Below are 18,777 nucleotides of genomic sequence, written 5' to 3'. Positions count from 1 at the left end.
CTTGTGCATCGCCTATGTTAAACGCTCCACCCTTGGTGGTAATAGCTTCAGGTGACTAGGCTGCAAGCTCTGGATTAACTTCCACACACCTCTTTATCTCTGTACCTCACTTTCCTCCTTTAGGACACTCCTTAAAACCCAAGTCTTTGACCAAGCATTTGGTCATCTGAACTAATATCTCCTTAAGTAGCTCAGTATCAAACTTTATTTTTAATGCTCCTATGGAGTGCCTTGGGATGTTTCATTATTTTAAAGGTACTACATAAATACAAAGAACAGAAAAGCAGAATGTTTTTGAAATGAAAATTGACTATAGAATGCTGTGGCACTAAGGAAGCCGGGTGTCCTTGTGCATGAATCACAAAAAATAGAATGCAGGTTGTTCGAAAGTAAAATGGAATGTTGACCTTTATTTCGGGGAGGTATGGAGTATAAAAGTAGCAAAGTCTTGCTGCAGCTGTCCAGGATATTGTTGAGACTGTACCTGGAGTAGGGTGTACAGTTGTGGTCTCCTTACTTCAGGGGGACTATACCTGCACTGGAAGCAGTCCAGAAAAAGTTCACAAGGCGGATTCCTGGGATCATGGATTGTTTTAAAAGGAAGAGTTGAGTGTGTTGGGCCTACACTCATTGGAGTTTAGAGGAATGAGAAGAGAATGTTTCCCTCATGGAGAAATCTAGAACAGGGAGCACAGTTTGAAAATAAATGGTCTCCCTTGAAAGACTGAGATGAGGAGGAATTTTATCTGTCAGAATGTCATTGGTCTTGGATATTCTTTTCCCCAGAGAGCAGTGGAGGAGTGGGTGATTTAAATATATTGAAGGCTGAGTTAGATTTTTGATCCACAAGGAAGTGAAGAGTTATGGGGAGTAAAGGGCAGGCACAAAAGCAGAGCTGAGGCCACATGCATATCAGCAATGATCTTACTGAATGGGAGAGCAGTAGATGGGCTGAATGGCCCATTTGTGTTTCTATTTTGTATGATCTTATAAGTTGTTGTATAGCAGAGTTGACACTTGCTGAAGTTGATTTTAATGTTTAGGTATTACTGTTTCCCTCCAAACATTTTTGCTCCCTCAACGTCAAAGCTGCTGAAGGATTTTTTTCCAACTTAAATCACTTCAATTGATTACACGAGAGGTCCAAAGCAGTGTTATTCAGTTTTAAATGCATAATTGGATTTTTCCCACAGGGAAAAGTACTCTAATCCATCTCAACTTTTACAAAATGGTGATCAATGTGTCCGCTTACTTTTGAAGATCAAAGCCCTATAATCAATCACTGCTGTGAAAACAAATCTAACTTACAATACCGCATTCAACTAGTGAAACTGAAAGAACATTTTCTTAATATCTCAAAGCCTGTTAATGAAACCATTCCAGGACCAGATGAATGTATTTGTTGGTTCGCCACTTGGGACTGGGGACACCCCGTGGTTTATGATTCCGGAGAGGACATCAACCTTGATTAGGTTGAAGGAGCCTGACTGCCTGGCATGGGGTCGGTGTCTTTGAACTGCCCACCCCCGCAATGGAGTAAATACTACATTGCAGCCCCGCTTGTTTCTCCCATTCCAACGAAAATTGCCAGAAATGGGAATGGATCGGTAGTCCCAGAATCGGGTCCCACCCGACGTTATTAAACGGCTCCCCTGTCGGCATGAGTTGGCAAAACTCCAGGCAAAAATGTGTATTTTCCATGGTTTAATATCATTTCAAATAGACTATTTTCAATACCTGACTAACTAAAATTACAGTTTCATCTGCCTGCTTAAATGTTTCAAGCATACAAACTACTCCTTACCAAAAGAAGAATTATTAACTTGACATTTATCAGATTTTTCCAAGGTACGTTTCCATGTCCACGTTTGTAATGGGAATTAACTATGTAAACGTGTCACAGTGCAGCTACACCTTGCTGTCAGTGGTGATGCCGATGCATCTATGTATCATATCTCCTTGAACCCCATGAAAATTGCCATTTGGACCAGCTAAAATAATTTATATTTGTTTTTTTAGAAGAGATTGAGGATGAACATTTTTCCCCCTGAGATAACTAACTTACTGACTGCATGCAGTAGGGCTACCAAGCACAAATAAAGCAAAGGAAAATCACTTGTGAAAGCAAATGACTTGTGGGAATCGCTTGGAGGAGGGATTTTTTTAAAATTCTAGGTAATTGTATTAACTGCTGACCTTTGCTTATACTTATTTACCTCAGATTAAAAGTTAATGACGATGGAATTCTCTCCCTACTAAATGAATAGATTGATTTACTAATATAACTGTTAATTTATACATGTTAATTTATCTACTTGCAGAGAGTCAAGAAACATACTTTTTATTACATGCTTTATACACATTTTGGGAATTTAAAAAATACTCTTATCTTTTGAAAAGATTTTTGTGACGACACACACATCCCTTCCCCACTGGAACTTGTAGTTCAGTCATGGCAGAGACTGGAACCCAAGCATGAGCATTATGTCTTCACAAATTACACTTCCAAATGAGAATCTATTTATGGAAAACAAATTTTTAAGCTCACCACCTGTAGCTTGTGCCATCTGTATGTTTCAGATGCAAATCAGTCAAAATATGGGAAGACTCGAGCGGAAGAAGATGCAAAGAGATGGCTTACTGAAAAGGAGGCCCTTGAGAATCAGAAGAATTCCATTCGCAAGGAATTGATACAGCTCCGCAAGGAGAAGAAAGAGTTCCGCGAAACTCTGAAACTATGCACAGGTACAGCCTTCACCTTGCTCCTTGAAATACACGGAACTTTGAAAGCTCGGTAATGTGTTTGTAACACACCTATTGGTAGGCTGATGCTGGAATCAATCAACTATTAGCTGCATTACTGGGTAAATATCCAAAGATAGACTTTGAGTAGAGGAAAGCCTCTGTCTGTATTTTTACTCTCCCTTTTGCTACAATGAACCAAAGGTTTGGAAGCTAACCTCGAGTCCACTTGCCATTGTGGGGAAAAAAATAATTTGGGTTTGCATCCAATGCAATTTTATTTTGTAGTCGTTTTCAATTTCTTCCCATGAAGGTGACACACTGATACGAAAGAATGGAAAAATATAAGTTCCCAATAACTCAAACACTTACGAGGATAGTAGCAGAGCAATAAGGAGAGGCTGGATAGGCTGGGACTTTTTTCCCTGGAGCATAGGAGGCTCAGGGGTGATCTTATAGAGATCTATGAAATAATGAGGGGCATAGATAAGGTAGATCGTCAACATATTTTCCCAAAGGTAGAGGACTCAAGAACTAGAGGGCATAGGTTTAAGGTGAGAGGGGAGAGATACAAAAGAATCCAGAGGGGAAATTTCTTCATATAGAGGGTGGTGAGCATCTGGAATGGGCTGGTAGAGGCAGGTAAAAAAATTTCCCTTTAGACAGTTACATGGGCAGGGCGGGTATAGAAGGATATGGGCCAAATGCAGGCAAGTGGGACTAGCTTAGTGATAGAAACTGGATGGCATGGACAAGCTGGGCCGAAGGGCCTGTTTCCATGCTGTAAACATCTATGACCCGATGACAGTGACAGGAGATGCCAGGTGGCATCCAGGCTCAGTTCTCCCGGTATGCACTCAGTTAAGTGATATCAGGCTGTTTGGAACCATGGGCATCACGATCAATCCCAATGTCCCCTCATTTGTAATTGGGAAAGTTAGGCAGGGTTCCTACTTCTGGCATTAGAAATGCACATGTGTGGGGTAAATGGGTATCCTTGATGAGGATGTTTAAGGCATGCGCGCGTAATTTGCTCCTCAATTTTCCAGAAGTTGTTGTCAGTTTTATGCAGGTAACGAGGGGAACCAACAGTTTGACCATCATTACAAATGTAAATTCCAGGCTATCAAATTCACCCGCTCTGATTTACGCTTCCTACTCGATTCTTAATCCAAGATTTTCTGAACCCCCCCCCTCCCCCAGCCTCTTTTGCACAGGTAGCCTGCCTTGGCTGGCAGCGCGATCTTCTGGTCCTAACGCTGTCAACGGAGTTTCCCATTGTTCGCACCCACGGCAGGGATTACTGGCGAAGGGACCTGCGGGAACTGCCTGGAAATCCCTTAGTATAGTAATTACACGGTCCTTCAATCTGATGAGTCAAGGAGATGCACTATTGCTGGCCATGTTCACTTAGTCCTAAGTGTCCTGTATTCCTCACTGCGATGCTATCGGCTCTTACTTTCAGCAACTCGTTGAGCAAAATTCAAAAACTTAAATGCACAAGGGCAAGTCAGGACCAGGATCTGTTTTACTTATTTTTCTACAGCTTCTATTGCCATCTAGTGGCTGATAAGAGCACATTTGCCACATTTCTAAATGCTTTATTTTAGGTGAAAGTAAGCCTACCATTTGTCAATTTAGAAAGGCATAAATTATCCTGTCCTGGTCAATATTTATCCTTTAGCCAACTAAAATAGTTTAATTAGTTGTTATTTAATTGCCATTTTTTTAAGTCTTTTGTGTGTAGAACTTCGTTGCTGTGTTTTCACACAAAGACAACAAACAGTAACATCAAAAATAATTCATTGACTAAAACAAGTGGTATGTGATGTCCTGAGCATGTGAAAAACACTTGAGTACAAGTTTTTTCTTCTCAATTAATATGTTCCTGACATTTCATGAAGTAGGAATGTTAGGGCATTGGCAGAACTCCTCTTCTTTGTAAAGTGCCATGTTAACTGGGAATTTGAACCCCATAAAATGCCCTTGCAGCATGCCACCAAGTCACGAATAAATGTTTTGTTACTAATTTGAGGAAAATCTATTACATCTCATTGTTGCAAGCTCAAAGACAATTTCACACAAATTATTTCCTGTTCTTGCTTCGGTTATCTTAATAATTCAAAGATGGGGGAAATAATTTTTCATATCTTGAACCCTTAATTAATTCAGGTTGGCATGATTAATCCAGTGCTTGAAACACATCAGACTTCTGAAGGCTCCATAAACTGACTGAATCATTTGACTAAATTCAGAAATGGATTTATATGAAAAAAATTGTTATGTTTCATAAATTACGGGTTCTAAATATTATGAATTTAACTGACCATCTATGGAAGTGCTTTCGATACGTCAGCTGTATACCTAATTACTCTGGATTGTCCTTTCCAATTATAATCTCTCAATTCACTGATTTAATTACTGTGACAATATTGACGATAAACCAATTGTGGAATCATTACAGTTGCAGTGACTGAAAGCTCTTGGCATTTAAAGGGATAATATGGGCTCGAGAGATGGAAAAAAAGTCAAGGATGTCTAACATCCATACTGTGGGTCTGTTGTAATGTGTATGACAAGCTAGAAATTATCACGTTGAACACGCTTGCAAATAACACTGTTATGAATGACACAATGTATCACACAATGTAAAATCATCACTCTAGATATCCTGAACCGTGCCACTTTGTCCTGTGGAGTTGTTATTTTGCATTGTTGTTGTGCTAGTGCGCTCAGCACCCACTTCCTCATTATTCCCTGTGTCCTGTGTCAATTTGAAGGCAAGTTTCCTAACTACGAAATATTATATTGTGTGCTTTAGCTGATGAAGGTGCAGTGCTATCGGCTGCAACATCACTGGAAAAAAGAAAAAAAGGTAAGACAATTACATTATAAGGAAGAAAGTAATTTTTATCTGAAAAAAATCATAAAATTGCATACTTATTTATTGTGAATTTCAGTACATATAAGCAGAAAAGAGCAATCATATGATGCAAATAAATGGTGAGGCAACACAGTTATATAGTCCATTGGGATATCAATATACATCACTATGAAGTGGGGGGACAAATGCTCGTTCTCCCTATTTCACCAAGCTCTTAGTCGCCATCATTGTGAAGAGCTTGTTTTGCACCTCTGCACAATGGAGTGGAGAGTCATTGTCCTGTCACTGTTGCTTACTTCCTAGTAACCTGCTGAAAAATGACAGAGGCAGAACCCGTGAACATGCCATCACCGGTTGAGGCAGGATTCCAGGGGAGAAGCGCGGGAGGGATGAGTTTAATACCTTCATATGTTTAAGGGAATGGGAGGCGTATGAAAGAGGAGTAATGATTGGCAAGAAATCTACTGACCAACATGGTATAGAGATTGTCAAAAAATGGGCACATCTGCTTCAAAACATTGCTACATGGCCACAAAAAACAATAAACAACAAACTCTGGTTTGTTAATATACCACTGAACTAATCTGATCAGCAACTTGATCATCCAGCCAAATCCCAGATAGCGACTGAGAAAAGTCTGCATTTGAACATCTGGGGAGAGGATATTTCCTCTGCGTGCTAGGTGGAACAAAATTGTAACCACGTTAATTAAAAATGAACTAACATGTTGGAGAGATACGTTTTGGTCATGATCCGATTCAGCATGATGGACTATGCCATTGACTAATCTGCCAAGAGTCAGTGCCACGCTCACTCATGAACAGTGTGGGTGACACGATAGCATAATGGTTAGCACTGTTGCTTCACAGTGCCAGGGACCCGGGTTCGATTCCCGGCTTGGGTCACTGTCTGTGCGGAGTCTGCATGTTCTCCCCCGTGTCTGTGTGGGTTTTCTCCGGGTGTTCCGGTTTCCTCCCACAAGTCCTGACAGACGTGCTTGTTAGGTGAATTGGATAATCTGAATTCTCCCTCAATGTACCCGAGCAGGAGCCGGACTGTGGCGACTGGGGGATTTTCACAGTAACTTCATTGCAGCATTTATGTAAGCCTACTTGTGACACTAATAAAGATTATTAAACTGTTGGGTAAGATAGCAGTGAGGGGTGACTGACAACCTTGCAACTATACTGCAACAAAGTGTCAACACTATCAGAATAAGAAATTATCAAGCAAAAAAGCAATACATGAACCTTGGACCAGTACAATATCAAGGGTGAGGTATACCCAATCTTAATTGGTCCAAACCAAGTCATATTTAGGTTTTTCCAAGTAAGTTATCATTGGTCCAATTCAAAACATTTCAGATTAAGCTACACCATAGCAATATAATCCTGCATATTCTTTGGTAATCCAAGGGAGGTTGCGTTTTAAATGTCAACAAGAAACATGCACCATGCACATGGTGATTGGTTTAATGTACATAATGTACATTTTTCCACAGGTAAAAAGTCTCAAATTGCTCTGGAAGAGAAAATAAGAGTGCTCGAAGAAAAATGTAAAGATAAAGAGACTGAACGGGTGGAGTTGGAACTGAAATTAACACAAGTAAAGGAGAATCTGAAGAAAGCCATTGCAAGGGGAGCAGAAATTAGTTTATCCATCGACTCAAGGTCAGACTCTTCTGGTCTGCAGGTACTTGGAAGAATTTTATTTTTGGAAAAGAAATGGAACTAAATTGTGAAAACTACCTTTAACATCTTCTCATTATTACATTTTTAATTTAGTTATGAAATGAAATGAAAATCACTTATTGTCACCAGTAGGCTTCAAATGAAGTTACTGTGAAAAGCCCCTAGTCGCCACATTCCGGCACCTGTTTGGGGAGGCTGTTACAGGAATTGAACCGTGCTGCTGGCCTGCCTTGGTCTGCTTTCAAAGCCAGCGATTTAGCCCTGTGCTATCATTCTTACAAGGCTCAACAGGGTAAATCACAGAAATACACAGTGCAGAAGAGGCCTTCCAGCCCATCTAGTCCGTAACGACACGTGAATAACACCTGACCTACCTACCTATTTTCATTTACCAGCACTTGGCCCATAGCCTTGAATGTCATGGCGTGCCAAGTACTCATCCAGGTACTTAAATCCAAGGGACGCAGCCACAGAAGACGGAGGGTGGTGAATCTTTGGAATTCTTCACCCCAGAGACTCAGTCATTGAGTATGCTCAAAGTAGATGGCATTAGATTTTTAGATACCAACGACATCAAGGGATAGGGGGATAGTGCGAGAAGATGGCATTGAGATAGATAATCAGCCGTGATCTAGTTGAATGGTGGAGCAGGGCCGAATGGCGTACTCCTGCTCCCATACTCCTGCATTTGTTCAGTTGATGGAACGTTTTCTCTTTTGAGTTTAAAATTTTGTCAGTTGAAAGTCCACGCCAGCATTTTTTTTTTTTTAATCACTACAGTCCAGGAGAATGCCATTCGGCCATTGAGTCTGCACTCGACCCTCCAAAAGAGCTTCCCACACTATCCCCACCCTATCCCCGGAACCCAGTAAGCCCAGTTAAATTATTTGACACTACGGGGTAATTTAGCATGGCCAATCTACCTAACCTGCACATCTTTGGACTGTAGGAGGAAACCAGAACACCCGGAGGAAACCCTCGCAGACACAGAGAGAAAGTGCAAACTCCACCCGAGGTCGGAATTGAACCTGGTTCCCTGGAACTGTGCGACAGTAGTGCTAACCACTGTGCAACTATGCTACCTTTGAGCACAAAGTCTATATTTAACGCCTATACATTATGGCTGGAATTTTTCAGCCGTTCTCACCAGGTGTGGACTTGCGGTGTCCCCCTTTGAATCAAGGCCATGGCTCAACCTCCCATTGCTGCTGTAAAAGATTAGCAGCTCACTCCTTAGGTGTTACTTATGGGCTCCTGACTGTTTAAACTGTTGATTGCTGCCCATCTCTTTGAAATGCTCTGAGGTCTCCTGGTCATGTAGATATCCATCTACCCTGCCCATCTGGAAACCCTCATGTTGCCCGAGATGGAACATTTCAGTTATGAAGAGAGGTTTGATAGGCTTATGTTGTTTTCGCTGGAGCAGAGAAGACTGAAAGGGGCGACCTGATCAAGGTGGGCAAGATTATGAGGAGCATGGACAGGGTGGAAAGAGAACAGCTGCTTCCCTTAGTTGAAGGGCGGATGCGAGGGGACACAAGTTCAAGGAGTGGGGCGGGAGGTTCAGGGGGGATTTGAGGGAATACTTTTTTTCCCCAGAGGGTGGTGACGGTCTGGAACGCACTGCCTCACACTCTTTAAAACGTACCTGGATGAGCACTTGGCACGTCTTAACATTCGAGGCTATGGGCCAAGTGCTGGCAAATGGGATTAGGATTGGCAGATCCGGTGCCTTTCACAGGGGGGTGCAGACTCGATGGGCCGAAGAGCCTTTTGGGCACTGTATTTTTCTGTGATTCTGAACAGCAGTCTAATCAAGGGAATGGGCATGGCCATGCCCAATCTCACGACTACGGTCTCACGGTAGCATGGTGGTTAGCATCAATGCTTCACAGCTCCAGGGTCCCAGGTTCGATTCCCGGCTGGGTCACTGTCTGTGTGGAGTCTGCACGTCCTCCCCGTGTGTGCGTGGGTTTCCTCCGGGTGCTCCAGTTTCCTCCCACAGTCCAAAGATGTGCGGGTTAGGTGGATTGGCCATGCTAAATTGCCCGTAGTGTAAGGTTAATGGGGGGATTGTTGGGTTACGGGTATACGGGTTACGTGGGTTTAAGTAGGGTGATCATTGTTCGGCACAACATTGAGGGCCGAAGGGCCTGTTCTGTGCTGTACTGTTCTATGTTCTATCTATGTTCTACCAGGTGTCCAGTCCCCTCACTGCATTCCTTGGATGCACAATTCCACAGCAGGGGAAGCAGAGGATTAACAGAGCTAATCCCTCACAAAGGACACATGCACCGGTAAACACTGGAACCCTACCTGGCACACAGCCCCTCTCAGAGTAACAGCTTTACTAGTGAAACTATCAGCTAATCCCCCCAGAAAATAAGCCAATTTCTCCAGGCCCTGCATGTCCACCTTGCCCCATTGGTATCACATGGTATGGGTGTATTGATCCTGGACCTGTACAGTAAACCTGACCAGCTCCCTGTCACAACCTCTGTGTTAAGCCCAGGCTCTAAATTACACTGCGGCCAAACTCCCAACAAAAGCACACATCCCTCAGTGACCCCCATCAGTAATATGTACCCGCACGCCAGTCTCTTAGCATAGAGCTGCATGCCTGCATAGTATGAATGCCTCGACCACGCAAGCAGCTGCCACCATTCTGGCAGGAAGGCACAAGGTTCACCCAAAGAGGACACCCAGAGTAAACCCCAGGACAGGCGAAGATCCGGCATGACAGGAGCTTGCCCCAGAACGGCACAGTCCAGCTGGTGAGGCTCAAGTGCCAACCATCCAGCAGGCCAAGGAGGAAGTATGAAGGCGGCACCACATCAGGCCAAGCCGGTGTTCGTCCTTCAAGGAGCTGCTGGACCATGTGTGCCACCATTGACTCCGCCTCACCAAGGAGAGATGTGAAGATGGTGCCAGATGGTGATGGACTTGGCACCGCGAGGGGTAGGAGGAGGACACCTGCTCCCAGTGGCCGTTAATTTGACTCCTCCAGTTGTACTTCGAGGCACTGCGATGTTGCTGACACCCCATCCTGTAAATTTTGCTTCTGAACCTGCATCTGCACCATTGATGGGATAACCTTTTCCAGAGGTGCGACATCTGTCTTGGGAGCAGCTGTTCCCTGGAATAGGGATGTGTTCTCGGGGGGCGGGGGAGGAGCTTCTCAGGGTTGGGTGAGCTGTGGCAGAGGTTTGAGTTACCGAGGGGGAGTAGGTTTAGGTACTTGCAGGTGCGTGACTTTGCTCGTAAGTTGCTACAGATGTTCCCCCAACCACCAGAGTACACACTGCTGGAGAAATTTCTGCTCCCAGGTGACGTGGGGGAGGATAAGATCGGGGCATATACGGGTGGTGGGTGAGCATGGTAAGGCGCAGGTGGAAAGGGTTCAGAGAGAGGGGGAGTTGAGGAGGGAGATAGGATGGGGACTCTGGTGTGAGGCAATGCGGTGAGTGAACTCATGTACAATCTGTTAACTCTGTTTTGTTGGAATGTGGTGTTGTTACTATTTACATTTGGAATAAAATATCATTTTTTTTAAATGGGCTTGGGAGCAGGAGTCAAGGAAGGAGGTCATTGATCATCTTCCTGCATTGCATGCCAGTCTTCTTGGTGAGGCAGCCATCATTCACTGCATCTGCTACCTCACCCCAGGCTCGATCCATTACAACGAAAGGGAAAATGCTGGAAAATCTCAGCAAGTCTGGCAGCATCTGTAGGGAGAGAAAAGAGCTAACGTTTCGAGTCCGATGACTCTTTGTCAAAGTCAAGGATAGGATAGGTATAGAGGAATACGGTACAAGAAAGTGCTGAGGGTTTTAGCAAAGGTTGGTATCATGACCGGTACAGGCTTGGAGGGCCGAAGGGCCTAATCCTGTGCTGTATTATTCTTTGTTCTTTATAACAAGTAATTTCATTTTTATTGGTGATTAATTGTATGTTAAGTGCTTTTGAGTCATTTGCAAGAAATATAACAAATCACCAGATGAATACAGGATCTTTTTTGATGTAAATGGAAGAAAATTTCAGGAAACTTTTCATCAAAGTATTAAAACGTTTGCGTTGAGGAGAGTTTTTGTTTTCCAGAATGCAATCGACCCAAAATTATCTTGCTCCCCTAATGGCTCCCTGAATAAAACCACTGTACTGATTCTTTTCTCAGTAAACTAATCTCAATCAGGATTGCAGTAAGGTGCAGTGTTGACTTCAACACCCCTGAGCTAAAGAGAAAAAACATCTGCATAAACCCATGAGCTGTAAGTTCAGTGATTTATTTTGAAAAGTGTCCATTCGTGGATGTTGATTGGGGAAAAGATTCATGTGCACCTGAATTTCTCTAAGCTACTCATAGTAGGTGAATCTTCTGGCCGGGAGTACGAAGATGGAAAATTACCCCTTTAAATTCCAAGGTGGTGGCTTGTATCCGATATTTCCTAATGGCTCTGTTGCTGAATGCACTGTCCAGTATGTAACCAAGCCACATGATGGAAGGAGGTCCCAGGTGTAATCTCAAACTTGCACATTGTTGCCTGAGCTTAACTGGAGAGTCAACGTTGGTTAAAGCAGCTGGATGAAGGAAGGGGAAAAATACCCAAGTCCAGTGCCTAAGCAATGATTTGGTTTGGAAAGTCTCTTTGTCTGATTATCGAGAAAGAGCAGCATTGAGTTTAGCTGCTATGTCTCCAGTATGGCCCACAGACATATTGACGGGTCTCACAACTGTCCACTTGTGTGAGGTAATGGAAGTCGAGCAGGAAGAAAGGGGAGGATATTATCTTCGAGGGTCTATCCCCTATTGCGCAAAGGGAAATCTCCGAAGCTAATACCCATGTCTTTCCAAGCCTTTTACACTTCTGTCCACCTCCACCTGTCTACCCATGTATTATGGTGTAGACAGCATTGTATCAGGGTTAATTCACTTGTTGTGACCCTTGATTATTTATTTTAATATGCCAGCGGGCTGCCAATTCCAGCACCTGCCACCTACCGTGTTATAGGGGTGGGCTCAGGGGTTGGCAGGAAGATGTTAACACTACCCTATTTTATATGCCCCTCACTGAAAACATGCCCAGCAGGGGCATGTAAAATTCAGCCCATAATGAAGAGATTTTTTTTCACATTTGATAGCATTGTTATACCCTTTAGACCATAAGACATAGGAGCAGAATTAGGCCACTCGGCCCATCGCGTCTGCTCCGCCATTCAATCATGGCTGATATTTTCTCATCCCTATTCTCCTGCCTTCTCCCCATAACCCCTGATCCCCTTATTAATCATGAACCTATCCATCTCTGTCTTAAAGACACTCAGTGATTTGGCTTCCACAGCCTTCTGTGGCAAAGAGTTCGACAGATTCACCACCCTCTGGCTGAAGAAATTCCTCCTCATCTCTGTTTTTAAAAATAAATTTAGAGTACCCAATTCATTTTTTCCAATTAAGGGGCAATTTAGCCTGGCCAATCCACCTACCCTGCACATCTTTGGAATGTGGTGATGAAACCCACGCAGACACGGGGAGAATGTGCAAACCCCACACGGACAGTAACCCAGAGCCGGGATCGAACCTGGGACCTCAGCGCCGTGAGGCTGCAGGGCTAACCCACTGCGCCGCCAAGCTGCCCTCTCATCTCTGTTTTAAAGGATAGTCCCTTTAGTCTGAGATGGTGTCCTCTGGTTCTAGTTTTCCTACAAGTGGAAACATCCTCTCCACGTCCACTCTATCCAGGCCTCACAGTATCTTGTAAGTTTCAATAAGATCCCCTCTCATCCTTCTAAACTCCAACGAGTACAGACCCAGAGTCCTCAAACGTTCCTCATATGACAAGTTCTTCATTCCAGGGATCATTCTTGTGAACCTCCTCTGGACCCTTGCCAAGGCCAGCACATCCTTCCTTAGACACGGGGCCCAAAACTGCTCACAATACTCCAAATGGGGTCTGACCAGAGCCTTATACAGCCTCAGAAGTACATCCCTGGTCTTGTATAACCCTCTTGATATGAATGCTAACATTGCATTTGCCTTCTTAACTGCCAATTGAACCTGCACTTTAGTCTGATCTCACAGCTCCTCAATTAAATGAAGAAATATTGAATGTGTGACTATAGTTAAAAATGTCTAGGCTTGTGTGAAAGAGGGTCCAGTTATTAAATATTGTCTTGTTTTGCCACAGGCTGAAAATAATTACACAGAACATCATTTCCTTCCTGTGAACTGTGCCTCAGAAATGAGAAGGAGAGTGCCCACCATGATATCCTCCAGTAAAGGACGCGTCTTACAGAAGGCTAAGGTATCAGTTTTGTTCAGATATCCTGTCCCTAGTAGGAAGCAATGAGTTATATTAACATAACGTTCAGCTCCAATTTGCCACTGTAAGTAGCACCATCTGCTAACAGTCGGATATTCAGCCGGATGACAGCTTCATTTTGCAATATGATGCTTTTCCATTGGTTTGAAAGGTTTCCTGGAAAAGCATGTCTACAGACAGATCTACTGTAGATCGCAGCATGTAACCCTTCAGAAGACCCTTCCAAACATTGGGGTCGACTTACCCGTCAAGGTTAATATGAAACTCCGGAGGAGCCATTTCTATTTGTCAGTCACCGCACACGGTTCACTCTGTGTGGGTGCATCTTAAATTCCCACAAGTCCTTGGCAACTCAGCCCACATCATCTGCTTGATCTAATGTGCCAACTTTTTAAGGCGAGCATAACCAAAAACATGCATCACTGAGCTGAAAATTGAGGCCATCTCCCAATGCGAGTATAGCCTTAAACAGGTATTTTGGCACTGAACGCCTAATATGCTGCCATCTATGGTGATAGGCGATGTAAAATATTGTGAATATGCAACACTGATTGCTGTTTTGTAAATGCATTTTGGGTTTAACTATTGTGTATGTATTTAAGCAAAATAATTTATGCAGAGATGATTTTACCAGATAACTTGTGTTTCTATCTTATTTCTGAGAGTTAATACTGATGCCTACCTGGTGTAATTTATAGCAGTGAACCCAACTGTCCTGGAAACATCCTGCCACGCATCCCAAGCCACGCACCCCGCGCCCCGCGCAGCCCGTACGCCGCGCACGACACACGCCACCCTCCCACATGCACCCCCACACCCACCACACGCACTCCACACGCACTCCACACACACCACGCACCCCACACCTAACACATCACCCCATCCCACACCACCCAACAACATCCCACACCGCCCCATACCACAGCACATGCATCCTACACACACCCCTACGCACCCCAAATCCCCCACCCACATCTCCCACACAACTCCACTGCCACCCCCACACCCACCCCCAAACACACACCCACCCCCACACACATACATACACACACACCCACACACACACACCCCCCAAAACCCCCCCCACCCACTCACCGCACCCTATACTCCCCCCGACCCCCATATATATACACACACACACACCAAACACCACCCCCAACCAGGTTACACAGCTTTGGTAGTAGATGGCATTCTAGGAGATGTTTTATTGATATGGTGCCTGTCCAGAGCCATAGTAGACAGGTGGTATTGTAGGGCAAAGTCAATTACATTCACTTTTAATCATTCCTGGTTGTTGATGTACAAGAGGTATTGGTAATTTGGTGATGTTTCTCACGTGGGCGGAAAGGTAGAGGAGCTATTTATAGGATTCAGTACCAAATTTAATCGACCAGACTTTGTAGTCAGCGGTGAACAAATCATATTCGCCGCAGTCACTGTTGTGTGGCTTTCAGTGTTCCCAATGCGAATTTGAATCTGGCGCTGAACAAGGCGATCTCCAGACATCCAGCAAGAATCAGTGAAGGATTTTCACAGGAAACAAACCAGGAAGGAAAATGCACTGTTTATCCTTAATTTCTTATAAATTTTATGGAGACCAAAAGAAAAACTGGGATGCACACATGAAAAGCTAAAATGTAAAATATATTCATTTATGTCTATTTATTGTATTACAAAATTAATGGTACTAATATAGAATCTGCGATGAAGTTTTCATCAGTTAAGTGATTTCTAAAGATTTTGGCTCCAGGTACTTTCAACAGTACACCCTGTGGAGGAGCAGGAAATCGTTGACAGCAACATCTGTATTTTTGCTTTTAACTGCATGTGTTCAGATTCCAGGAGTTGCTGTCAGTTTCCGAAGCAATGAGTTTCACGTAGCTGTAAGGACAAATCAAAAAAAATGGAGCGGCTTCTTCACATTACAATTTAGCAAACAAAGCTCTAACAAAAGATCCATTTTCTGTTTTTAATTATAGGAATGGGAGAAAAAGACAGGGACATGAAACGAATGAGGAAGGTGGATGCAATGGGATATTTATTAAGTTGGAATGAATGCAATGAATTTCAACTTCATCAAAGCTTGTCAGTTTTCACCCTGTGGAAAATGATGCCATGTATTCGTGCTCAAGCAGATACTCCAGATGGAAGGAACATGTTAAGAATGTCATAGGGTAGGGCAGCACGGTGGCCTAGTGGTTAGCACAGCTGCCTCACGGCGCTGAGGTCCCAGGTTCGATTCCGGCTCTGGGTCACTGTCCGTGTGGAGTTTGCACATTCTCCCCGTGTCTGGGTGGGTTTCGCCCCCACAACCCAAAACTGTTCAGAGTAGGTGGATTGGCCACACTAAATTGCCCCTAATTGGAAAAAATAATTGGGTAATCTAAATTTAAAAAAAAAGATTTCAATAGGGTGTGGGGTAATTAATTTGCCTGGTTATTATATTGGAAGGTGAAGAACTTTATTTTAAATTAAAGTTCCATATCATTTCTCCAGTATGTCACAAAACCCATGGGGCGAGATTCTCCGCAAATGCGGAGAATCGCAAAGGCTGCCGTGGGACAGGCCGTGGCCCACGGCAGCCTTCACGCCCACTTCCGGGGCCGATTCTCTCCCCCCCCCCCCCCCCCCCCCCCCCGGGCGGGGCTAGGAGCGTGGCCACGGTCGTTAAGGCCGCACATCAAGCGTCACGCCGGCTGACGCGGCCGATGACGTCAGCCGCGCATGCGCAGGTTGGACAATGCCAACCCGCGCATGCGCAGTTGCCGTCTTTTCCCTCAGCTGCCCCGCAAGACGTGGCAGCTTGATCTTGCGGGGCGGCGGATCGCGGGCCGATCGCGGGCCTATGCCCCCCTTGGCACAGCCGTGGTATTGCCGTGCCAATCGGGCCCCCAGATGCCCCAAACAGGCATCTGGCGCCCGTTTCACGACGGCAGCGAGAAGGTGTGTTTGCTGCCGTGTTGAAACGGGTGCGAAGGCCCGGCCGCTCGGCCCATCTGCCTCGGAGAATCGGCGCTCGCCGTAAAAAACGGCGAGCGGTGCTTCGCGGCGTGGTTCGGGCGTGGGGGGGAGAATAGCGGGAGGGCGTGAAAAATGTTGGGAGGCCCTCCCGCTATTCTCCCACCCGGCGTGGGGGGCGGAGAAACGCGCCCATGCTCTTTTAAATTATTATAATTATTAGAATGAAGACTGGAATAAAAATCTAACATATGTGAGCATAACTCAAAGACATATAAATTCTTATCTATAACTATGTTAACCGCAGTAAATGCCTTCAGGAGAGAAAATCAGGAATAATTAACAAGTAAAAAATGTATACTTATAAACTACTTTTAACATCATTTTTAAAAAGTAACAGGAGTGGCAGTATAAAACAAAAATTGACACGAGCCACATAAGGAGATACAGATCAGATAGTCAAAAGTAGCACATATAAAAAAAGGAAGAAAGTAAGTCAGGTTAAGGCCGATTTAAGGCCGAGCCGCCTGTATTGAATCAATTAAAGTCAAGGATGTTCAAGAAGCCAGAATTAGATGAGTGCAGATATCGTGGAGGATTGTAAGGCTGGATGGAGATTACAGTGGTGGGGAAGGGGTGACCACTACCATTCATTGACTTTGACACTGCATTCAAGAAACATTTGGCAAGAGGCTTCACAACACTGTTGGACTAAAGTTTGCATTTTGTACAAAGCTGGATAGAAATGAAAGGAGTATCTGCTTATAATCTGCAAGTCAACAAAGTTAGAATAATTCACTGTGAATCAACACAATGCTTTTCTTAACAGATTAAAAATCATAGAATCCCTGCAGTGCAGAAGGAGGCCACTCAACCCATTGAGTCTGCACCGACCCTCTGAAAGAGCACTCTATCTAGACACACATTCCCAACCTATCCTTGTAACCCAACATAACCTTTTTGGACACTAAGGAACAATGTAGTATGGCCAATCCACCTAACCTGTCCATCTTTGGACTGTGGGAGGAAACCCACACAGACACAGGAAGAAAGACCAAACTCCACACAGTCACCCAAGGCTGGAATTGAACTCTGGTCCGTGGTGCTGTGAAATAGCCGTGCTAACCACTGTGCCGCCCAAATGTTAACATGAAGAAAGATTTTTGAACAAGTCACAGCGATTCATATTCAGTGCCTTTAGTTACCATTTTGAAAAGCTACAGGACTCAAAACGGACTGCTAATCTTGCAATCTGGTTTAATTGCTCCTGCCAATTAATTGCCATTAACACAAAACTTTATAGGTCAAGTCAAAATAATTATTTTAAAAGCAGTTCCATGTTTCAAGTATTTTCTGAACAAATTTCTAATTTTCTATATTTGGTTCAGTGAAGATGTATGCTATAAATGTTTTTGAAAATGCACATTTTAAAAGTAACTTGTAAATATGTGGAATTAATTTGCAATTTCTGTGTTTAATGTTTCAAGCAAAAGAATTACCATGTTTTCCCAACCAACTCTAGGCTCAATTTTCTTTGCGTTACTCACTGGAAGATAAGGTTTTCTGTTTTTTCATTCCATTTTATACTTTTTTTTTCCATGTGCACCTGTATATATTTAGGGAACAATGCTGCAGGCAATTTGTAGTCTGATCGCGGACATTTCTTTTCTAGTTAACTGAATTGTGATATTGAGTCATATGTAATTTGATTGTCAGCAATTTTTAATTTGAAACAAAACAATGTTTAATTTGTAAGCACTTTACAGGGATATGATTCCACGTATATTTAAGAACCAATGAGCAGTTTTCTTAATAACCTGATCTGTGGTCAAATGTTAATTATGTACACTTTCTACCCCCACCCTCAAAAATAAACGTTTTTTTAGAGAATGTTGCAATTGAGTGTACTAAGTGACTGCAACCCATTTTTCAGAGGTCGTAATGTGATAATGCGATTGACGTTGGACCTGCTGCTTTTGTTGCACTTTTAGCTTGTTGAAAAATCAGGATAATCTCATGTGAACTTGACTGTGTTTTTCAATAGCTCCTGCGTCACAAACAGTTCAAATAACAGAAGCCATCAGAATTTTGAAACAGTTTAGGAGGGTAAACAGTTGAAAGATTTTTTTTCCACTGGTTGGTGAATCAGTAACATGGAGTCATTATCAGTAGGAAAATGTAAGGG

The 18,777-nt window shown here is 43.6% G+C and overlaps 1 protein-coding gene across 4 annotated transcripts in view; it reads left to right on the top strand.

The window, feature by feature from the left end:
- Positions 1-15,875, top strand: part of afap1l1a (actin filament associated protein 1-like 1a) — a 220,486-nt gene extending 204,611 nt beyond the window's left edge. For all 4 annotated transcript variants that reach the window (XM_038795505.1, XM_038795506.1, XM_038795507.1 and 1 more), the window contains 5 exons: positions 2,581-2,745; positions 5,564-5,617; positions 7,128-7,318; positions 13,500-13,616; positions 15,614-15,875. In XM_038795505.1, the coding sequence (XP_038651433.1) occupies positions 2,581-2,745; positions 5,564-5,617; positions 7,128-7,318; positions 13,500-13,616; positions 15,614-15,640 (554 nt within the window). In that variant the 3' untranslated portion in view covers positions 15,641-15,875. The remainder of the gene's footprint in view (positions 1-2,580; positions 2,746-5,563; positions 5,618-7,127; positions 7,319-13,499; positions 13,617-15,613) is intronic.
- The last annotated feature ends 2,902 nt before the right edge of the window (positions 15,876-18,777 follow it).

The sequence above is a fragment of the Scyliorhinus canicula genome, chromosome 4 (assembly GCF_902713615.1).
Source record: "Scyliorhinus canicula chromosome 4, sScyCan1.1, whole genome shotgun sequence".
Lineage (NCBI taxonomy): Eukaryota > Metazoa > Chordata > Chondrichthyes > Carcharhiniformes > Scyliorhinidae > Scyliorhinus > Scyliorhinus canicula.
This window is presented reverse-complemented; position numbering and strand designations above follow the sequence as displayed.